Here is a 23,790-nt window from a genome sequence, read left to right as displayed (position 1 = left end):
TTTATTTCCTGAAAATGCAAATTTGTTTTCTTGTTTTCATTCTCTGAAAATATTCTAAGAAACATTCTCCGAAAATGTTACCAGACGGGCCCTAAATGTTCCTTGAAACTAAGAAATCCTACTTTGTTCATTCCTCACTATTGACTTCGGCATCAGAGACTTTTTGGTTCACACCACACCAGTGTGTCTAATGGTTAATTTTATCTCTTTCTTTTTAGTTTTAGGGCACAAAGTCTTTCCAAATAGCCTGGGAGATTCATTCCCTATAGTTGTCACATAAAGTAATAATTATGGTTAGAAAATACATTTCATGTATTTACAACGAAGAACGCATTAGATTACGTAAAAAGAATACAACTCATTAGGTAACTACAACGAATTTAACAAACTATTTTCTTAGTATAATTTTCTATAAATTACTAAATTGTTATTACATAAACTAGTAATTATGTCCAAAATGTATTTCAAGTATCTACAATGAAGAACGCGTTACATTACATAAAAGAATACAACTCATTTAGGTAACTATAATGAATATAAAAAAACCATTTTTTGAGTATAATTTTCAATATATTACTAAATTTTATAAACTAGTAATTACGGTCAAAAAATGCATTTCAGGTATCTACAACAAAGAACACGTCAGATTATTTGTTTAGTCAAAACTTTTTAACTCAATAAGTAACTACAACGAAGAAAATGCTTGCACAAGAACATACTAAATATTCAATTTTTCCTAAAAGAAGTAATAGCAAAAAATATTATTTCACAATTCAATTAATATTAAAAACAAAAGAAAATTAATTATTAACTTTCGGAGATAAAAATAAAACCATTTTTCCCTTCCTGATTATTTTCTCCGCGTACATATTCGTGCGGACAAAATAGCGGTAAGAGACACAACAGCCAAGCACACCTCAGTCCCTATTTGTGTATAAATAGAGCAAGGAGCCTGACTCTGTAAAACCTCTGAGGCTCTGACAAAACCCCCCCAAAAACCCAACAAACCCAGAAGCCCCATTTTTTCTCACTCCCGGCCTTCAAAGTTCAAACAAAAACCCACCCATTTCCCCAAACCCCAAACCCCCAATAACCATTTTCTTTTCTTCACCAAATCCCATTTCCCTGGTAATGCCAAGCAGCCCTTTTGGGTTCAATGGGTCCTCAAGAATCTGAGACTGGCAGTGATAAGTTCAGACTCCTTGTGAAACTTTCTTCGAACACTCCTGTCTTTGGCTGCAGAATGTTCCCTATCGTTCGTGTGAGTAGGCACCAATCTTTCCTTCAACTTGAAGTCCCGCCTCACGAGCTCACTTTCTCATGGTTAGCCTTTTTTTTTTTCCTTCTTTCTTTCTTTCTCTTAATTTCGTCCCTTTTTTTCTGTGAAATTTTTTGTTTTATGATCTTTTTGTTATTTTCTTTGATGAATGTGATTTTAATCACAATGCATGTGTGTTTTTTTCCACATGAATGTCTGTTTTGGTTGCTAAAGAAACAGAGGAAAAGATTACCCTTTTGTTTAGTGAACTTTTGGTTCCAAGATGTGAACTTTAATGCCAATCAAAATTTAGAGAGTAGGATTGTGGTATCTTCAACCAATCAAGATTACTTTTTATTTCTGAGAAGAATCAAAATTACTTGAGATTCGACATTCTTCCTTTCTTAATTTTTTTTTTGTTCTCATGTGAAGTGGGTCATTCTATTCAAAATAAGGCTCTGTTTTTTTATGGTCCGAAAAATAAGGCTCTGTTTGGTAGCTGAGAAAAATGGTTTTATCTTTAAGATAAAGCTGACGTGTTTTTTATTTACTTATTTTATTTTGTTCCCTTTAAGGTAGGCACTTGTAACTTGTAAGAGTCCTTCATGTATATATTTTCTTTCATATTCTTTTATTTTATTTATAATATTAAAAAACCATGACCGAGTTTGTAAATTTCTCTTATCATCCCTTCTGTTTGTACACTCCTAATTGTAATGATAATAATTGTCATAAAGAGATTTTTTTAATTTTCTTAGCAGCAAAATGAAGTTCAAGCTTTTGTATATTTCCTTTATTTGTTCTCCGTTATTAATTGTCACAAAGTTTTGTTCACATGCACATGAAGTAAGAGGTGGAAATAGTATATTGGAGTTTTTCCATTTCCAAGTGTGGAAAATTGTTGTTCTATAGAAGCTTCGTTGTTGTATAGTAGCACCTACTTTAGTGGATTCATGTTCAATCATGTTCCAATATGTAGGTACCGAGAGCAGACTAGCTCTTCTTTTGACCGGGAGAAGGTTCGCTGTTCTGTCCATCTTGACATGTTGGCCAAAATGCAGTGCGAGGAATGTGTAAAACTGAATTTATCTGTCAAGGGAAGTTACCATTGCTCTAATAGTTGTTACGTGGATGCATGGGAAAAGCACAAGGTGTACCATCGTTATGCAGCTGAAACTGTTAGTGAGACTTTGAGTAACAATCAACAAGAAGTAAGAAATATCAAGAGTTATGGGCCTGATAAATATTGGCCGGAGTCTGACTTTGTTGTGGGTTCATCATCTGATAAGAATGAAAAGGTGATGGAACCGGACGGGAAAATTTGGATTAAAGTCAGTTCTTCGAAGTCTTATGCACCTACAGAGCATGATATTGGACACCGTCTGAGACTGGAATGTGCAGCTGTTGATTGTTCAATGGGTACTAATATCACCCCAGTAAACATCACAGTGACTGATCCTGTGATTTATCCTCCTGCTCATCCACCTCGTTCTACAATTAAATGCGTCTGGAAATCTTGGAACTCTGGTCTGGAAGCACACTCTTCCAGTGATTTGACATTTAGTGTGCTCTCCTATAATATCCTTGCCGGTATTTATGCTACTGGTAATAGGTACAGCTACTGCCCAGAGTGGGCTCTGTCATGGGAATACCGTATGCAAAATATAATTAATGAGATCATTGAATATGACGCAGATATCCTATGTCTTCAGGAGGTAACTATGTTTTCTCAAACTTCTTATATGAATGTTGGTCCTAGAGCCCTGCATTGCACAACCCTGTTTTACCTTGTGTATTGTTCCTTATTTGATGGGCAGGTACAGAGAGACCATTTTGAGGATTTACTCAAACCTGCGTTGGCAAAATGTGGATACTCAGTTCTATACAAGACGAAAACCAAAGAGGTAATGTGATAAGTCCTATTTTGTAGCGATGTGTGCACTTCCAGGATTCTTTTTTCTGCCAAGAGTGTTACTATTATCCCTTTGCCTAACATATGCACCCTTGCATACATAGATAGAACCATAGATAATCGTTTGCAATCTGAACAAATGGATTAACATAGGTTTTGTGAATGTAGCTTAGCTTGTTTTCTGCGAGTTGTTACTTTGTAGTAGTACCTATTATTTATTGGTTGAAATTTAGGGACACATACATTGGTAATCATAAAAGTGCGGTATGTGGAAGTATGTAATCATAAGCTAGCTGTAAGAGAGATAGAATAGAAAATACCATGCTTCATTTCTTTGATTAACGAAGTTGTTTTTATGTTGACTCCTTTCAAAAGTTTTTTTATACGTTGATACTAGCTGAAAACCAGAAAATTGTTGGCTTGATATACAACCTAAGGTTTTGGGGTTAAATGGTTGTCTAACATGGTATCAGAGTTGTGTTTGTCCTCAGTTCAAATCCTCCAATCCCCATTATTTTGTTTATTTGCAAGGTGTTTGGAATGGTAGATTAATAGGTTGAAAGTGTGATATACTCTTAAACTTGACCTGCATTACTTATAAGTAGATTTGGTCTTTAGTTGTCCTTCGCCAACCTTAGCCTGACTTGGTGATAAACCATTAATACGCAGTACAAACAGCTCATCTGGAATAATTATGGTTTTAAATATATGAATTGTTAAGAGAAATATTTTGGTTTGTTTGCTTCACGTAGAGATTGTATTCATCTGCATTTGGGAATAGGCTGAGTTACATACAGAATCCTGTCCTGTATGCTTAATTTCAATAAAGTTTTCTTCCTGTTATTATACCATCACTTAGCCCCAAAACAATTATTTTTACTTGTAGTCTCTCTATAACGTTAATCAGTCATAATGGCACTTAATTTATTTGTCCCCCTCCCACAGTACATCTCCTGTATTGAGTTTCTTTCTCTATACCTTAGTGTGCAGTGTACTATACTATGGCTTTACTCCCTCTTGGAAATGCTGATTTTTGTACCAGATGCGTCTCAAATGGAGACATATTCCCTAAAATCAATTGTTTGAATTGCATCAGTCTTAATTTTCTATGTTTGTAGGGTCCATGCAAGAACCATATGGCCCATGTGAACCCCACAAACTACAAGTCTGTGGATGATAAGGTTCCACTGTTACAGTGTATAATATGATTTATACAATAATGTGATATTGCTATAAACAAACTTATTTTGTAGAATAATGCATAATATTTTGGCAAGTATAATTTTATCCTAGGTCCCCAGCCTAAGCTAGCTTGACCTGAGCTAAAGGTCTGTTTCGTACTTGGTGCCAAGGTAGGACTGGTAAAGAGGCCCTGTAGTCCTCTAATTGTCCTAGTTAATTACGTCCCTGAAACTTTGACACAAATAAGTATAGCCACCTTCCTGTGGTCCTTTTTCGTTAATGAATTGGCCAAAGCATCCTTGAGATTGTTCAGTATAAGTTTTTAAACAACAGGATGTCAATTCTTTGTAACTCGCTGGGGCCTAAAGAGAAATGGTAGTGAGTGCTCAAACTACTCCAACTGCAATATTCTAAACTTTCAATTCACTAACCCTTGTAATCTTAATTTTTGAATTTCTTTGTGTTTACAAATAATGAAAATTATGTTACTAATAATATATGATCTGTATTGCGTTAACTATCTCCCAGTCCCAATTTTCTGTGCATTGAGCAAAACTTGTGGTCAACAATATATGATAAAAGTGCACCCAAATGAATTTTTATAGACAACTTGGCAACATGTCTTTTGCTATATGTTGGTCTGAAAGCAATCACTTAACTCAGTGAACTTTTAGATGACATTATATCAAGATAATGAATTTAATGGATGTCTTGCAGGTGTATACGCCTAACCAGTATACAATTGATGGTTGTGCTACATTTTACCGGCGTGATAAATTCAAAGAAATTGTGAAATATGAGGTGAGGAATCTCTTGCTTGTACTTATGAGGAAAAAGTGAGGAAAATCTCATTTGTGAGAATAATTTGTATGTTCCCAGTGATTGATGGTTCTGATTTGCTCTTGTAGCTTGAGTATGATAAATCAGCATTGCCATTTGTAGAAGCATTGGAACCTGAATTGAAAAAAGATGGTCGCTTTCGTCTGTTGAAGGTATACATTTCTCCTATAGTTTTCACTATGCACTATGTTCTTGTGGCTCTGATTTCTGCATCATCTGTTTGTTCTGTCAACTTCTTATACATGATTTTGCAGGACAATGTTGCACTTGTCGTTATATTAGAAAGAGTTAAAAATGAGGGATCCTTCGATGGCAATCAACCTAGAATTTGTGTGGTATTGTGCCCATTTCAAATTCTACAGCTTTACATCATTAATTTTTGGGTACTGACACAGATGTGCTTTTCCACTGCAGGCAAATACCCATATACATGCAAGTGAAAAATTTCCAGATGTAAAATGGTTTCAGGTGTAGTTTAAAATTTGTAACTGTTCCATCTATTAACGATGAGTTTAAAGAGCATGATTGACTTAACTGGATTCTTTTCTGATTTAAAGGTTGTGAGCCTCATCAATGGACTTGGGACAATTGCCAACTCAAAAATTCCTCTATTGATTTGTGGGGACTTGAACTCTCTTCCTCTGAGGTTAGTCTTCTGTTCTTACTAACTGGTTTACTGAAAGACTTGGGAGAGTATGTCTGTGTTTTTGGAATGATATCGAATCTTTTTTTGTCCTCTTTTAAGATATACTTTAAATTTTGGAAATCATTTGTTTCCATATGGAATGAGAAGCGAAGATTATTGATATACTTATTCAACATTGCAGTAATCCTCATAGTTTCATAAGTAAGGGCATACTTCAGAGTGTTCCCAACAAGGAAACTGATCCGTTAGGGGTATATCAGTATCTCCGGCCTCGTCCTATATATAAGCTGGTAAGGCCATTGTATCTCTCCTTGTTTATGGGAACAATATTTTCCTGGACTACACCTCTAAAGTTGGTGGAGGTCCTGAATATTTTGTTGTTGCTTGTGCCAAGGATGGTTCTTGTGATCATTTTCTAATGCTGAAGATTTTGTTTTCCAGAAAAGTGCATATGCGTGTTTTTTTCAGTCAGATGGTATTGAGGAGCAACAACGAAGGAAGATGGATTCTGAAACCATGGAGCCTATATTCACCAATTTCACATCAGAATTCACAGGAACTCTGGATTATATCTTCTTCACAGGTATTAGGACTATTTCAGAATTTTATGATGCCTCAGATTGTTACCTGCATAAGTTCATCCTAATATATGTTTTCTTTAAATGAAAAGTACATTTTTAGTTTAATTTGCCTCTGCGTTAACAGCTTATACTTTTGAAAGGCCACATGGGGGTTCCTGTCCTCTATTTATATGTCTGTCACCTGAGAGCCAGATGTCCTTTCTTTGATAAGAGAGATCCAGGTGTTCTTAAAGGAGGCTTAAATTATTTCCCAAAATTTCCCTTAATTTTATATTGTTTGAATTCTACTCAAATATTGGTGTGCTGACTGAACAACCTTATCAGGAAAGTGACATTGCATATAGTTATAAACATGTTAGATGGATGGGAATTACCCCTACCAATCACATTTAGCCTTATATAGCTGCAGTAATTCTGCTTGACGCGTAATCAGCATCCAAAGGAAAGCTTACTTGCAAAGAAATTCTTTCCTTGCAATATAAAATCAAAGCTCTTCCTAGTCCTGGTGCCTTGGGAACCAAGAGCTACACTTTACAAATGATGCAAGGTTGTGTTTGTCAATGGATTCTTAAGTAGGTATGTGCTTGCACTACTCACTGAAATTCGTTTTCGACCAATGATTTGGCTTGTTTTAAAATGATTCAGGAAGTTTACAGGGTAAGCTTTCAGGGGGAAAAAAGAAGTTTAACCTGCCTCCCAGTGTACGTTGTTAGTTAGCAGTGTTTAGGTTAGGTTCAAAGTATCAACTACTTTACATTTTATATTGCTCTGGATCACATGATAACAATAATTGTTTTTTGCTGCTGCTACTTGGTTGTTTGGTAGGTCTAAAATTTATTTCTATGCTGTTTGCTTGTCTTGATGTGCTGAGCAAAATTTTGCCCCCACAGTGTTGATGCTTTTATCTTGTTTCCTCTCAAACGTTTAGTTCTCTGTTTTAGGTGACAATGCTAAAAAACTAGAAGCTAAATTGTATACACTACAGAAATTGAAATGATTGAAAATCTCCCTCTTATCAATTCCTGCAAAAGATTGTTATCTGCATGCTTGGACCTCCGGAGGTGCCTTTAGTTAAATTAGACGTTTCTAGCAAAAGCTATATCACATTGGATGAATTCTATGTACCATGTATCTTCTTCCTTATTTGGCTTCCAAGACATTGCAAATCTAACATTTTGGTTAGAATGCGTTATGGACTACAAAAATGAGATTATTGCATTCACTTGTGATGCAGTAAGTATATTGCATTGATGTATTTTTTGAAATGAACATAACTAACAGCTTGTTCCAGTTCTGAATTTTTCTTATTTATTGCCATTTGACTGTATATGTAATGCTTTCCTGCAGTTAATAGTTTAAGGCTTGAAAGTGTACTGGAGCTTCTTGACAAGGAAGCCTTAGGTTCTGGTCTTCCATCTCCTCAATGGTCATCAGACCATATTGCCCTCATGGGAAGTTTTACTTTTACCCTTGAACGAAGCTCTTACCAGGGTCAGCGCTTACTACCATATCTGCCCAGTCCATGGAGAACAGCAGCTGCACAGTAATAAGTTTTACAGGAAAGCTGAAGATGATTGATAGACTAATGTCTGGTAATTTGTATAGAATGTATTCATTCTATTCAAAACCGACGGTGATTACTACATGAAAGCTGAAGATGATTGATAGACTAGTGTCAGGTAATTTGTATAGAATGTATTCATTCTATTCAAAACCGACGGTGATTACTACATGAAAGCTGAAGATGAATAAGAGATTAGTGTCAGGTAATTGCAGAAAAGCAGCAACTGGCCAGTAGGTACTTCTATAGGATAGATGAAAATACACAGAAAGATTAGCAAACAGGTCATATGATATTTTAGGTCAATATGTATATACACAGAAGATTAGACACAGAGGATTAGCATTGAAACTTTCTTCCCCATCAACAATCATGTAACTTGTGTTGGGTTTCCAAAACAGTGATAATTCATCTTTTTTCACCATGGTAAATTTCAGGGGCCTTCTCTGTTTGCATAATTGATTGAATGCTCTATAGTGGAAATTTATCCACTTCTTTTATTTTACTATTCAGATTGGGCCAATTATATGACGAGGTATATGGCATGGTGCATTTGTACTCTGTCATTTGGGTAATTCAACATTTCCACATCTTGTTGTGATGGTTTGGTGAACATTTAGACTGTTCTTTTCTTTAAAGGGATTTTTATGGTTTTCATGGTTTGAGGTACACACATGTTCAGAAAGAGCCCCCAATCGACAATGTGCTAATTTTCAAGGATCATATAAAAAGGAATGCTCTTTTTTTCAGTTATCTGAAATGTTATGTTTCCACGGGCGAATCATTATCACACATTTGGACATGATTTTGACTAATCAATGATCTTAATTTACAGTTTGCAAATATTACATGCTGGATTGTTGGAAAAGAGAAAAATGTTTAGGTTTTGCATCAGATGGTTATGAAACATATGTAGTTAGAGTGAGACTAGCCCTCAGAACAAAAAACAAAAAGAATAAGAGACGAGTGAGTGAATAATTATGCTGACACAAGTGTCATCCTAATCCCAAAAATATGTATGTATATTTTTCCATGATATAATAACAAATGTGATGATGATATACCTACGACAGTAAAGCGTGGACCTCCACTAGAAATCGCCTTTAATTTGCAACAGGTGTGCTGAGGGTTAAATCATGGAAAAATCTAAAGGCTGGATCTCTTCCAATATATAATAAATTAAGCAAAAGTGGGGCAGGGAACCCACCCCCTTCAACCAAGTTCAAGTTTCCCTTATGACAGATTAGATTAATTTAAAGTAGTTTTAGACTATGACGTTGGATCTCAAAAAATATACATAAAAGAGGTTTAAACAAATCTAGTAGGATAAGCTTAATGCATATTTACATTATGTAAAAAGGTCAGTCTCTCTTAGCATATTAAAGCCTCCCAGGGAGACAAGTCAATTAACTCTGTTACATATTATATATCTTCTCTTAAATAAACTTAATAAGCAGGCTTGATTTTGATCTTACAACTAACACATGAAGCTACTACACCTTGGCTTGAAAAGGGTTGGTGGGGTTTGATCAGGTGGGTGCATGTACTTGCAATTTGGGCATGCAGGTGAAGACCTGCACAGCATAACCAACATGTGGCACTTCATGCACACAGTGGCTACCATCTCTTGGTGATGAAGATGATCAATTTGGAGCCCCAGCCTTGATGGGTTTTTGCTCTTTGTTGGTCTGCTGGGTTCCATGAAAAGATCATGGAAATTGTGAAGGGAAATGTCTGAATTAGGCCTGGAGTTTTCACTGCTGTGATCTGAAATATTGGCTTTCCTGATCATTGACTCACAGGATCTCAAGTTGAGCTCAAGGTCTAAGCTCATGTGAGGAGCTGGACTTGGGGGCTCAGGGCTCCTCCTTGGGTCCCTAGAAGTCTTCATGTGTGTTCTTGTATTGTAAAAGTGTATCTGCCCTGACTGCACATAATAATGCAAACAGCAGAAGAGAAACTATCAGAATTTAGAACATGAAAAATTAAATTGTAAAATTAACTGTGACATCTTGAACATGGTCTAAAATGTATGTAAATATATTTACCTGAATATCAAGGCATCTTTGCCACTCCAAAGGCAATGGAGTTTCTTGGTGAAGCTCAATATCAAACAAGGATTTGGCTCTGGTTTGTGGTTTCCAACGCTTTTCGAAAATTTGTTCGACTTGATCATGATCATGATCATCATATGGCTCATCATCCCACTTTCTTTTCTTGGATGAATTCTCAGACTCTGGGATTGCCTTCTTCTGGTTTGGAGAAAGGGGATGAGCTTGAAAAGAAACCATAGCTGTTAGCTAAGCTAGCTGCTTCAATTTACTCAGAAACAAGTAAGACTTCTACTGTCTCTCTCTCTCTCTCTCTCTCTCATACACACACAGAGAGTTGAGAGTTGAGGGTTGTGTTGTACAAGTTAAATGGTTGGAGAAAGTTTTGGTTGTTATATAGGCTTGATGAGGTTTGGCCACAACTGCAAGGGAGAATCTAATAGGGGCAAAATTTAAAGGTACAACTAAAAGAAACCTGGCCTACCCATGCATGACGTGCATTCCAAGTTGGTTCTCTTCAATTAACTCTGTTTTCTCTATCACAGAGAGAGAGAGAGAGAGAGAGAGAGAGAGAGAGAGAGAGAGAGCTCCAAGCCAGCTCTCTATTAAAGCCTAAGATGTGAAGTCCTAACCAACTCAACTCCTTGGTCTAATACCCCCAACCCCCCTGATCCTGATGCCACCCAACACAGCCAACTATATAAATCCTAGCACTCAATTTGGGCTCCATCGACTGTACTTACGAGAAATACTGATCTCATCGTGTGGCAGTAATGAGCAGTACAACAATCTAGTTAAAACATGACATGTGTTTAAGTGTGATGACCAACTCTTAATAATAGACTATTGTGCTACTCAACATTGTCACGTAACAAGAACAACCCTACCTAAGTTTTTCGTGTCTCGGAAATTAAGTGAGCTAGCCAAGCCAAGAGCCAGTAGTTGCAAGCCAAATGTACTCCAAATGCCAAGTTATGATACTCATGAGAGGCGGTGAGATGGGAAAGAAGGTGTGTGAAGTGGTCATTAAATGAGGAGAGTCTGTATACGGTTGAAGAAGGTCTTGAATGGCTATGGGATCTTTAATATACACAATAACTCCAACTTCCCACAATTGAGTTACTCAAAGAACAACAAGAAACTTTTAAAGCTCTCAACACCCAAGCTCTCTCAGCCATCAATAACCTCATTCCATGACATGAGCCATGAAATTAATCTCTGCAACTAATTTAACTATGCCTTTAAAGCTCTCAACACCATCGGCTATTAATTGTAAATCAACCATATATATTTTTATTTTCTTTATTGAATTTTTGTTTGGTTTTTTCATTATTTTAATGAAGCATACCCTGCCATTCATGCCCCCATAATATCCATTTGCTCCTAATATCAGGGTCCCCTATTTATTCTTGGACCAACAAGTAATCAAAATGCGGTCTTTTTAATTGTTGTTTTTCATGTGTGAGAAATCCTCTCCCCTGTAGTTTAGATTATCGCTTGTACTAAAAAAAAACTATAATTTTTTTTATTGATAAATAGTTTTTATCATAATGAAATATCCTTAAACATGTGAACAGCTTATGTACTGCAAGCATCATGCACCAAAAATTCATTGATGTCACTGATTAAAGAGGTAGTGTGGTGGTACCTCTACCCTTATTAAAGAGGTAGTTTTGAGTTCAGCTTCTAATGGAGTAGGCAGTTGAAGTACCTAATATTTCTGTCCTTCATAATATTTTTTTTTTCTTAAAAAACAAAATAAAATAAAAAAGAGACATTAATTGAGTTTCATTCATGGCCCTCCTATCCTAACTACTCTTTTTCTTTTCAGCTTTTTATATCCTTGAAGAGAATACCATTTTGGCCTCAAGATTGCAAGTTTTAGTGCCAATAAGTTCCTTTTCTTGGAGAGGTATACTTAGCCAAAATTCACCAACCAAATATAAATTGGTGAGGGACCCTCAATAGACTAGGCAGCTAATGACATAAATACCAGGACTGTTTACTGCTACTAGTCAAAAGAGTTAGGACACACACAAAAAATGTTTTCCTAACAAAGGGTATTTTTGTAAGGTAGCCACAAAATTGAAAACAAGAAAATGGTGAAAGAAAAAAAAAAAGATAAACCAAGAAATTTAAAAGGGAAAAAAAAAAAAAAAAAACCATAAGGGTCCCAATGGTATTAAAGGCTTTGAGGGAAAGAGGGTTTTCAAGTATTGTTCACCTGCCTTCATTAAATCATCTTGAATTCACTTAAATGCAGAATTCAAGGATGACCATTGAAACCACCCTCACTTTCTTCAACATATATCTTTCTTCGTCACTCTCATCAGCACCCGTTTATTTGCTTCTGTTAAATGCTCCCAACCCACCTCTTCTTCCCTTCATTTATGTTCTTCTCTTCACAGCCTCTCTCTCTCTCTCTCTGAAAATTTATTCATGAAGTTTCAATCACTTCCCCATATAAGGAGGGACTGTCAGAATATCTACTCTCTTGTGTGTTCATAAATTCCAAAGAGTTAAGTTGTTTGTAAGCCATTTGCACTTATTTTCAAGTGTAGTGTCCTAGCAGCAGGAGCTTCTATAGTGCAAGAAATTGAAAAGGGAAAAAAGAACCGACAATTGTTTATGCTTCAACTCAATTTCTCAGTTCAATGTCATTAATTTGACAATAATATTTTTAACAACCATGCACACAATCTACAAAATTCAACTGTGAGAGAAGCTTAATTATGTGAGACAATAATATTTAACAACTGTGAGAGAAGCTTATGTGGGACTTTACGTAATTGAAGTCTTGTGTGTCTATATCTCTTATTACGTGATTATTTAATTGAGTTTTACATTGTAAGATGATGATTGACGTTTTATTATCAAACAAATGCTTATGTTGTCATACTATAAATCTGAACTATTGATTATATTGATTGTTGCCTGAATATTACGATAATTAAAAAACCCATCATTTTGATATTTATTTTGTGGGAATATTATACTAGTGGATTAGGAGGATAATTTATGGTGGATGCATGATATTATGCATGCATCATAAATTCTTAATGAGTGTGGTGTACGCAATTATCGTGTATTGATGGGTTTGATATGAGATGAAGGAGGTGGGAGTGGCAAAATCCATTACCTAGAAAGCAGCCTCTCAAGATTCATCACTTCCTGTCGTTTTTAGATTAAATTAATTAAACAATCTGTTGAGCGTTGAGTTCCCGTCAGCCCGTGGGTTTTGAAACAAAAGCTTTATATATATGTGCATCATGCATGCATTCAAAAAATTTAATCAAGAATATCTGTAGCACTTCTCTATAGCTTTCATTAATATAAAAAAATCAACAATATTAAAGGTGTCAAGAGGTTGACTAACTTTTACTCACCAAATAATGTGGGAGATGACTGGAAACCTACGCGAAATTTCTCATATACATGAGATTCTCGCTTGATGGATATATAACGTTACAAGTTTCGTTATTCATTATTAATCAATTTTGACTTGAATGTTGTAATTATTTTTTCATAATATATGAGCAAACAATTTATGTTTACAGAAAATAAAAGTATCTTCTTCCCGAGAATCACGCAAGCAGTATCATTTTATAAATTAGGGCCCCATCGTCCTGACCAGACTTTTAGTAACCTGAGAAGTTCAGTGGATGGTCATTGCCTGGGTGGTTGCTTGTGTCATTGACTCTTAGGCAAAGGTGATATATACAGAACAGAGCAGAGAGCCCATTCACTCGCATAGTCGTGTTCATACCTTACAAGCTATATATATATATATTTCTTTCTCTGCCTAATTTCTTATCCTTCTTTTCTTTTCTTTTCTGGTAAGTTCTTATCCTTCTTTCCTGATTGAGTGAGGCACCTTCAATTGCGTTTTACTATTTTAGGGGAAACTTCTGTTTTCTTTTTTTATTTATTTAAATTTTTATATTTTATGAAGAGCCACGAGATATGTTTTGGTAAATTAGATTTATTTGTGTTATACAAAAATATGATCACGTGGTATAACTAGTCTACGTATTATAATACGGGTAGATAATATAATTGATATTTCCCAGTTATTTCAACATTGCACAATGATTGCTCAATAATAAATCAGTGAACCTCAATCATATACTTTGATATGCTTAATGCAAAACATAAGGTTACGCCACGCAAAGAAAACCTTTATACATTTATGAGGGCCTAATAAATCACCGAAGTAATCGGTCCATCTATATATCAACCACTTTGCAGGAAATATTGGCCTTATACTGTACCCACTCAAATCCTGATGGGTCATCTATCTGTCCCATTGGGCACATCCATGTCGTTATTGGATAAATTTGGGCCGAAAATACCCCCAGTATTTTCAAGTTAATGCTTCTACAGCCCACCCTGGTTAAGCTGTTAACTTGTCGGCTACAGCGCACACACTATTTTTTATCAATTTATCGTAGTAGTTTATGATCCAATAAGATTTGCTTCATTTGCGTATAAAAACAACAATGTAACACGTAAGAGACTTGTAACTCAAGTGATTTAAGAGTATTTATCTTTGTAACTGAGATTCTAGGTTTGTTTCCCCCTACTCTCAATATGACTTGTATCAAAAAGCAATAATGTAACGCAAAAATGTAATTTAATTGCACCTAGCTAGGAATCCATGTACAATCTCATACATTATAATAATACTAGAGTCATCAAAAACTGTCCCAAATTTAAGTCACCAAATAGATATATGGCATGTCGATATCTTACCTACTAAAAACAATAAAATTTAAAGTGACACCGTATATGAATAAATGAAACACTACACATCATTTCATATATGAAATTTTGGGATTTGTTTTGACATCCCTATCATTACTCTTTTTCTTCAATGGTATCCCTAGGGTTACCTTGAACAAATCGACGCCAGTACCAATGCTTCACCCAAACTGTATGCACTTGATCCAATGGGATTCCTTTCGTCTCTGGCAAGAAAAGCACGACGAAGACGGTCATTGCCAGAATCCAACCGCCGTAGAACAAGAATGTGGCATATTTTAAATGGCATAGCATGGACAAAAAGGTTTGGGATAGCACAAATGTAACACCAAAGTTGACAGCAAGCCCCATGCTTTGGCCTGTGGGTCGAATTTTCATGGGGAAAATCTCACTTGGTATAAGCCAACTCAAAGGACCCCATGACCAACCAAAACCAGCGGCATATATACACATCAACACCAGAACTAGTATGGCATAGCCCTTTGAGATGTGCTCGTTGCCATCAGTACCTGTTGTAGCTGCTAGAACAATAGCCACCGCAACCTGCACAAAAACGTATGCCAATTTATATGTTATGCAGCTCGCTTCATGATTGTATTTCACCTACACATAGTGGCTTTCATTCTAGGACCTTTGACCATAAACCCAATCAGTTTTAATTGTAAGGGTTTCATACTCAAATAAAATGTATTATCTTTTTCAAGGTAAAATTATACATACCTGACAGATGACCATTTGGATGCCACCCTCCATGAACAAAAACCTCCGGCCATGACGATCAACCATGTACGTCGACACAAGGATCGAGCCAAGATTAACCAACCCAAGAATAATAGACGCAATGAGAGCAGAGTCGTTGCCAAACCCTACCGACTGAAACAACACAGGCGCATAGAAAGCAATGATATTAATGCCAGTGACCTGCTGAAAAAAGGGCACGGCAATGGCCCCGATCACAAGCTGAGGCCTGTACTGCCTCTGAAATATGGTCACAAATGGCTCCTCGTCGAGAGCTTTGGCTATCTCGCTGGCCTTAACTAGCTGGGCAAGTTCTGCTTCGATATCCTCCTTGCCTCGGATTTTGATGAGAGATTTTCTGGCTTGGTCTAGTCTGTTGCGTTGTACTAAGCTTGTGGGTGAGTCTGAGATGAAGAGGGCGCCGGTGGTCATGATGATGGCTGGGACTATGGCTAGGCCGAGGGAGAGGCGCCAGCCCCAGCTGTGCTTCGAGGTGGCGTAGTTAATGCAGTTGGAGGCCACCACCCCGATTCCGATGCAGAACTGGAAGCCTGTGCTGAATGCGCCGCGCCACTTGGGTGGTGCGATCTCTGAGAGGTAGATTGGTGCAGACTGTTTGGACATTGTTAGAAGGGGATGTCAGTAAATGTGGATTCATACTGAGCAATGCAATTGGTTTTCTTATTTTTGATCTTTTGACAAGACAATTCTAAACTACTATAATGTACAAGTTGTAGTTGAATTTTTGTGTCAGATACAAATGCGGGGTTAGAGACACAATGTGTTTGTAAACTGACTTAACCCATATTTGCATGCAATATTACTTCAATGCGCATTATAAATGCGAGATTAATTAAATACCTAAATGCCTAAAATTTTGTACATTGTTAATGCAATTTTTTATTTTTATTTCTTATCAACAATAGGGGAGAAATAAAATTAGGCCAAGACCAATTGATGGACTAGGTATTTTAGTACCTTGTCATATGTAATCGAGTCTCTAGAGAAAATATCATAAGTACAGGATAAAACTCTTTGTACGATCTCAATTGATTTGTGAGGCACTTTTTTGGGCTCCACATCTTTATTCCAAAGATGGTCCATAGGTAATCACAGTGGGATGGTACATTTTGGAGAAATTTTTTTGCATGATTTGTTTTTGCGATGTCAGAGTATTGAGTGGCAAACAATCTATTTAAAGATGACATGTATTAAGAAAATAAAGATAATTATTATTTTAATTAAATTGTTCAACCACTCAACGCTGCCACGACAGTTTAAACAATCCCACTTTTTGTTAATACTCCAATGTTTAGAATTTTGAAGAAATTATTGGGTCCAAAATCCCATTTTTGGGAATGTAATAGAATCTTCCATTTTGATGGGCTATATTCTTAGCAAACCCAAACATAGGGTTAGAGATTGGTAGACTTACTTGGTTTGTGAACCCAACACCAAATCCAAGCAAGATACGGCCCAAGATAAGCATGGCAACATTGACAGCCCCACCATTGATAGCGGACCCAGCAAAGAAGGTACACCCACCCAGCACCATGACATTCCTTCGGCCCACTATCCTGGCCAGACGGCTGGCTACAAGTGAGGCAGCCAAACCAGCTATGTAGAGAGAGGATGTGAAGGACGTCAAAACCTGACTATCATACACACAATAAATGTTTTTGGGGGTGCTTCCTGCTTCCTTTCTCAGCACTGATGGGAAAAATTTATTCAGAAATGATGGCATTGTTGTCACTCCTCCTGAAAAATTTGTGCATTTTCATGGTTAATTTCATGCATTTGATCAGCAAACTATTCACTTTAATATAATAAGTATAGTGCTAGGTAGGTTTAATATAATCAACTTGTCATTCAGTTCATTATGTCTGATATCAACACGTACTAAAAATATAAATTCTTCCGACTGAAAGATGTAGGCGAAATTGAGCGGGTTAGCTCGGCCGCATCTTAATTCTCTTATCAAATAGTTTGATATGTTGTTAAAACTAATGAGTAAGATAGATTTTTATTCCAAATGTGTGGTTCTTACGCAAAGGTTCACGGTCAAACACTGGCGGAACCACATAGTGGACTGCCATGGGCTGTAGCCCAATGAAGGTTTGGGGGAGAAAAAAAAAAAAAAACCTATATAGCCAAGAATTTTAACTTTAAATTTAAAAAATACATAATTTCATACTTTATTAATACCAATAGGCATAGTCAGAGGTCTTCCGCGTTTGTATTTGGTGTCAAAGATTGTTGCAACACCAATACGCATAGTAAGGGTAAAGTCTTAGCTCTAATTCTCTAATTTTAATAATTTTTTTAATTCATTTATCTCTAGAAAAAGAGAAGCATTTTTCTAAATGAAATTCAACCTTTCGTGAATAATATAATTATAATTTCATTTTTTCTTCTTCTTGTATTTGCAACTAGCATGATTTACATAATAGTATACTTCTATTTCTAGAAACTATTTTTTTAATTTATAAATATAATTAGATTTTAAGCTAATAACTTTAACAAACCCATCTTCTGAAATTCATGGTTCTGCCTTGTAGTTCAAATTTATGTAATTGCAATATATAAAAGTAGGTACGTAACCATAATATGAACATAAAAGAGATATTTAGTTATATACTCATTCTTAGCACTAATAATATAGATAAATCCTATCCCATTTAATTTCTATAAACAAACCCAAAAAATGACAGTTAGCCCTATTGAATTTGATTTTGATTATTAAATTACTTTGATACCCTATTGAGTGTTTTGAGTTTTTTTATATATGAAATTTTGCGGTTGGGTTTGTTTTAAGAAATCAATGGCAGTTTTGTAATTTAAAAGAAGTTAAAAGCTTTCTTGTTTGTAAATGGCTTTGGGTGTGTTTCTAAAATCCATTTCATATATGATTTTTTTTTATAATTTGAGCTCCTATATTAGGTATACAGTCTCGTTCTCTTGTCCTAGAAAACTGTGGTCAACTACCATCCTATTAGATCTAAGGGTTGATAAAAAAAAGAACTAATTTAAAAATTATAATTGTATCATCAAAACATTATTTTGATAATTAAAAATAAGTTTTTAAAATTAAAAAAAAAAAAAAAAACCAAACCACCACCCCCATCATCCGATTGAAAAAAGGCCGAACTTTCCACCACCACGTGATCAACTTCCACCATCTCCTTCATAGGAGAAGATCAACCTCCATCTCCACCTTTAGAAAATTATAAATAAAATCTTTAAAAACAAGATCTCTATAAAAATAAACCTCCATCTCCACCCACCCAACGACGAATTGCTTGTCGTCTTTGGAATCTCGCCCCTCCTCTCGACCATATTGCCACCAATGACCAGATTCTCTCATGGGTCGGGTTCTTCATCACCACCATACAAATGGGTCAGTTGTCGAATCCTATTGATGCCATGGAGCTCACTTCCCCAAGTTTGTTGTAATTTCAATTGGAGTTGGTGGCTGTGAATGTCGATGGATGCAAACATGTTCTTCGTTTTCTCCAAAAAGCGTGTTTTGCATTCTTTTACTTTTTTAATTTTAGCTTTTGTTAAATAAAATTAATATAAAATGATAACATATTGATTTTTAAACTTGTTTTTTCTTAATCATTAGATTAGATCTAATAGTGGGTGATTATAGTTTTCTTGAACTACAAGAGTTCAGAAGAACAGAACTGATTAGGTATAATAGTGAATCTCCCAAAAAGATCAAGATGATGCTACTCATATAATAATGAGGGGGAGAGAGAATTGTATAATTCTTTGTTTAATAATATGAATCACTTAAACAAATGACAATGAGGGGAAGAAAGCAATAGGAAGGCTTTTAAAAAGCGGCCAACCAAGAAACAACCTTAAAAAATCATCGCACCTGTAAATGCAAAACCCAAATTGGTTTCGATTATTAAAATTGATTAGATCTCTACGTTATCTTCTTAATGATAATAAAAAATAAAAAATCATGGGACACCCAACTTAACCTAACAGTCAACAGCATTCAGTCGCAAATTTGTTGTCAATTATGGAGATTGGAAAAATCTGTTTTGTCCCTTTTTTTTCTTTTTTCCAAGATCATAGACTTTTGACAAATAAACCAAACCCTACCCAACCCAACCAAAACTTGAGCTGCCAAAGCCTAGCTGGCCATGTAAAAACATCATCATGATTAATGGAATAATATCAACTCGTGAATTATGAGAGCTGGCTACCTGCCAAGGTAGAGGCCCAAGATTCAACATGTCCTTTGTAGGTAAGAGTTGTTCTCTTTGTAGGATATAGGCAATGGATATTATTACTTTCAATTTAGCTTTTGACATTTAATACATACATTGTCATTGTCACCGTATAAAAGTTGGAAAGACTAATTTTAGGTCCAGCGATTTATCTGCGTGTTTGAGAAATTTTTGATCGTATCAACGTAGAATCCGCATTTGATTAATGAGTCAAAATAATTTACTAGAAAATAACAATCAACTAATATTGTTTAAGTTGAATGGTGACTACCCATAATTCTAATATTTGCAGGCTACAACTACTGAACTTAATTTCACTCATCAATTGCAAATTTGGAACCCCCTCATGCTTCTTCTAATAGTTTTTTTTAACTTTTACTTTTTGGATAGTTTTGTCAGGTGAAAAACTTCATTAAACAGGAAAAAAAAAAACATAAACTGACGAGGAAGGAAAAACTGAATAGAAAACACTAAAACAAAGTCTAGTTAAAATCGAACGTCAACATTAACGAAACCGCTAAATAATTATTAACACAAAACGCACCTGAAATTCCGATGTCATAACCAAATATGAGGCCGCAAGACGCAGCGACGATGCACGTGATCACGACGGAAGCCGTTATCTTGCCGTCGACGCCAGTGACAGCCAGAGGCCCGTCAACGGCGAAACCCACGGCCATTTCCTCAAATATATATCTTGCACACTTTCCTTCCCTTTCTCTCTTTTTGATTCTCTCGGGAACCAAACAGTAGCTAGCGCTTCAATTACTGCTCGAGTCAAAACGAAAGGAGCGCTCTAAGTCCACTGCCCACGTTCTGATGACAGTTTGTAGGGTGCGTGAGAGAGATTTGGGGGTCAAGAAGAAGTGATTAATTTTTATAAGCAAAGACTAATGGCGTTGCAATTTGCAATACTTGAAAATTTAAGCGACTTTACCCGCCACCAAAATAAGAAAATCTACCTACCGGTAAGCTGGTCTATATTTCTGAACCTATCAAACTCCTCCACACGTAAAAAAATTATTGGTTTTTTTTTTCGTTTTGGTTTTTATAATACTTCCAATGAGGGGGAAAAACACTGTTGATTCCTTTGTCGGATATATGACTTTAGGTAAATTTGGATTAAGGGAATCGCACGAAAACCACACGTTTCAGATAAATTTAATATGAGTATTTTAAAAAAGAGAAATAATTACGTAAAGTGCGGAATGAGTGAAAAAGGAAAAATAACCACAAAATTTTCTCCCATGGTTGTACCATAATTATCACTAATTATGTTTAAATTTGTTAATCATGGAATTAAAAAGATACATAAGTCAAACCCTTGCAATTAACTATTTAAATTTTAAGCCAACTGTCTTGAAAAAATGGGGAAGGGGTAGTTGGTCATGAAACAAAGCGTGCACCTTCCCTTCCATATTTCATTTTTTTTTAAAAGCTTCCCTTCCCTTGTAGGCATGCAGTTGTTTAATGTTTTGTGTGTGGAGTATGAGATGGCTTCCACTACTTGAATAGAAAGGGAAACTACAGATGGAAATGTTTGGAAGATTAGCAAATGTGTCTCAAATTGGTGGTTGTTTCCATAAGCAGTTGATGAGGGTCATGTCATGATGTGTTTAAACTGGTACTCAGTGTGAGGTGGATACTGAAGATCACCTAATCAAATGACTTTATAGCTGCCCTAGGTTACCACCATACATCTTATGAGAATTTTAAAGAGTTGTGTTTACTATTATAATCCAAAATCTTGATCCACCCGCAATCGCGTTATAACACTTTGTTTGATCGAGATATACTTCACTACTACAGTATGATTCATAAGGCACTATGCTCTCTTGTGCCCTTTGAATCAACTATTTGTGCTTAGAGTTTGTTTGAGAATGCTTCTTAATGGGTTTAATAAAGTATTTACGACTGCGTTTGACAAACAAATTTAAACTTATTTTTATTTTTTAGTGAAGAATGACCAACATGTGCTTTTTCAAGAAAAACTTCAAGTGTTTTTACATGCAGTACTTGAATTCTTAACAAAAACGCTTAAAAAAAGAAGTGCTCCTTCTAAGAGCAATCTCACAAACCCTTAACTTTTCAGTTGATTGGACTTTTGGACAGGTCATCCTGGCACAATACTCATGCTCAAAGAGTTTAGTTTGAGAGGGAAATAAAGTTATATGCTTGTGGTGTTGGTTCTATTCTATGTGCCGTTGTCTGTTTTCTGTTTTCTAGAAGAAACATCGACAAATTTTCCTTTGGGTAAAACATCGACAAATTTTTTGCTTTAACTCACAAAAACTGGGAGTTTGTTTGCCTGCCAATGCCTATGTGCAGTTTTCTAGTAGTGCATCTACCTGAAAAAAGCAATAAGCAAAAAGCAAAAACAAATTACAAAAAAAAAGAAAAAAAAAGAAAATGGAAAGAACAAAAGAAAAAACGAAAGAAAAGTACAAACAAGGATATGCCTCCAATCTCCTCCATTTATCAACAATCCGTGCTTGGAAATTCAGTGCTGGTTTAAGGGATCCGTTTGAAGAACTTAAAGGGGGTGTATTCAATTATGATTTTAATGGATTGTTTTGAAGCTTAAAAGTAAGGTGGTATTCAATTAGGATTTTTAAGTAATCAATAAAAATTTGATGGTATTCAATTAGGATTTTTAAATAATCAATACAAGTTTTGTGGTATTCAATTAAGACTTTTAAAATATAAGAAAAAGTACCGTGGTATTAAAAAACTTACTGATTTTGAGGTATTTCATTAAATGATATATTGTGTGAGACTTTTGAGTGTGTGATATAAATACAAAATCACATAACAAATCTCATCTTCCTATGCATAATTCTCATATATGCTTTCATACTTTTTTTTTCCCCACTATTTTTGTATGCTTTTGACTGTACATAAAAAAAAATTCATAAAAGAGACGATAAAGAAACATTAACAAAAAAGACGATATTGCCTCTTCTGGAGCTAATGGGCATTTTCCAATAGCACTTCTTTCCTTGTAGACAAGCTTATTTGGAGCAAAATTATATTTTCGATACTTTTTTTTTTTTTATAGAATCTCCTGCTCATTGTAGACATTTCCTCGCAAGAAGTTATAGCCCTCCACAACTCTACCGTGTGCCCACAAGTTGCTTGATCTAATGCCTCAAAGAGGCTTTTTTTAAAAAAAAAATTTATGCGTAGCTGCTGCACATACAACGCACATGGCTAAATATTTTTTCTAATTCCCTGTCCCAAACCAGGACAAAACAAAAAAAGAAAGAAGAAGCCTTACCCACAATCTAGAAAAAAACGTTGATAAGGTGCAAGGTGTTTTTTTCACTCCACAGTTTTGGTCCAAGCTTTGACAAAAACTAGGAGTAGTCATGGGGTTGGGCTAGTGGTTTTCAGTATGTTTCTTTATTTTGTATTTCTGGTGCTATCTGTTTTACATTAGATGTTGGTGGTTTTGGATGTAGCTTCTAGCCTCTACTTATGCTTTTGTATTTCTATTGTTGGTTTCTCAATTGTGTTGTGTTTCTTTAACGTATCCATTCTGGCCATGTGTGGCTATCTTGAGAGTTACATTGTTGATGTCGGTGTACTCTCATTGGACTAACCTTTGATGGTTACTGTGCCTCCATCTTTATATTAACCCTAAAAATTGGGTATATTCCTTCAGGTTATGTATTTAGGTGAATGATGATGGGTGGTAGAGCTGAAGCTTGTATAGAAATATACATAAAATCATGTAATTGCAATATATTAAAATCATAAGTAAAATCTTAAGTGAATTAAAATCATAAGTAAAATCTTAAGTGAATTAAAATCATAAGTAAAACCATGTAATTGCAATATATTAAAATCATGAGTAAAATCATATAATTACAAATCCATTTGAAATTTATTACATCAAAATCATGTAATTAAAATATATTAAAATCTCAATTGAATACACCCCCCTAAAAGTTGTCATTCTCCATAAGGCTTTATCTATCAGTCTCAGTTCGATTGTTTGACTTGAAATATTATGG

At 35.4% G+C, this 23,790-nt stretch overlaps 3 protein-coding genes across 3 annotated transcripts; 1 reads left to right on the top strand and 2 right to left on the bottom strand.

Annotated features, from left to right (window-relative positions):
- On the top strand, positions 1,048–8,412 carry LOC18792940 (carbon catabolite repressor protein 4 homolog 1). Its single transcript, XM_020560795.1, has 12 exons — positions 1,048–1,323; positions 2,238–2,973; positions 3,076–3,162; positions 5,070–5,153; positions 5,261–5,344; positions 5,447–5,527; positions 5,607–5,660; positions 5,750–5,838; positions 6,020–6,128; positions 6,280–6,421; positions 7,767–8,011; positions 8,099–8,412. The coding sequence occupies exons 1-11, from the start codon at positions 1,157–1,159 to the stop codon at positions 7,964–7,966; spliced, it is 1,833 nt and encodes a 610-aa protein (XP_020416384.1). The 5' UTR covers positions 1,048–1,156; the 3' UTR covers positions 7,967–8,011; positions 8,099–8,412.
- Positions 9,303–10,408, bottom strand: LOC18790726. Its single transcript, XM_007226531.2, has 2 exons — positions 10,029–10,408; positions 9,303–9,907 (listed from the first exon to the last, which is right to left on the bottom strand). Exons 1-2 carry the CDS (start codon positions 10,269–10,271, stop codon positions 9,458–9,460), a joined length of 693 nt encoding a protein of 230 aa, XP_007226593.2. The 5' UTR covers positions 10,272–10,408; the 3' UTR covers positions 9,303–9,457.
- On the bottom strand, positions 14,648–20,758 carry LOC18789726 (sugar transport protein 5). Its single transcript, XM_007224255.2, has 4 exons — positions 20,319–20,758; positions 16,966–17,288; positions 15,513–16,142; positions 14,648–15,335 (listed from the first exon to the last, which is right to left on the bottom strand). Exons 1-4 carry the CDS (start codon positions 20,452–20,454, stop codon positions 14,889–14,891), a joined length of 1,536 nt encoding a protein of 511 aa, XP_007224317.2. The 5' UTR covers positions 20,455–20,758; the 3' UTR covers positions 14,648–14,888.

This window comes from Prunus persica, chromosome G1 (genome assembly GCF_000346465.2).
Source record: "Prunus persica cultivar Lovell chromosome G1, Prunus_persica_NCBIv2, whole genome shotgun sequence".
NCBI lineage: Eukaryota > Viridiplantae > Streptophyta > Magnoliopsida > Rosales > Rosaceae > Prunus > Prunus persica.
This window is presented reverse-complemented; position numbering and strand designations above follow the sequence as displayed.

Bases quoted from the DNA above. Each gene is read 5' to 3' on its own strand.
- LOC18792940 (XM_020560795.1), top strand. From the start codon at position 1,157: ATGGGTCCTCAAGAATCTGAGACTGGCAGTGATAAGTTCAGACTCCTT. The intron at 5,154-5,260 runs GTGAGGAATCTC...TTGCTCTTGTAG, and splicing joins AAGAAATTGTGAAATATGAG to CTTGAGTATGATAAATCAGC. The intron at 6,129-6,279 runs GTAAGGCCATTG...TTTGTTTTCCAG, and splicing joins CTCGTCCTATATATAAGCTG to AAAAGTGCATATGCGTGTTT.
- LOC18790726 (XM_007226531.2), bottom strand. From the start codon at position 10,271: ATGGTTTCTTTTCAAGCTCATCCCCTTTCTCCAAACCAGAAGAAGGCA. The intron at 9,908-10,028 runs GTAAATATATTT...TATTATGTGCAG, and splicing joins AAAGATGCCTTGATATTCAG to TCAGGGCAGATACACTTTTA.
- LOC18789726 (XM_007224255.2), bottom strand. From the start codon at position 20,454: ATGGCCGTGGGTTTCGCCGTTGACGGGCCTCTGGCTGTCACTGGCGTC. The intron at 16,143-16,965 runs GTAAGTCTACCA...ATGTCCAAACAG, and splicing joins GTGTTGGGTTCACAAACCAA to TCTGCACCAATCTACCTCTC. The intron at 15,336-15,512 runs GTATGTATAATT...GTTTTTGTGCAG, and splicing joins TCCAAATGGTCATCTGTCAG to GTTGCGGTGGCTATTGTTCT.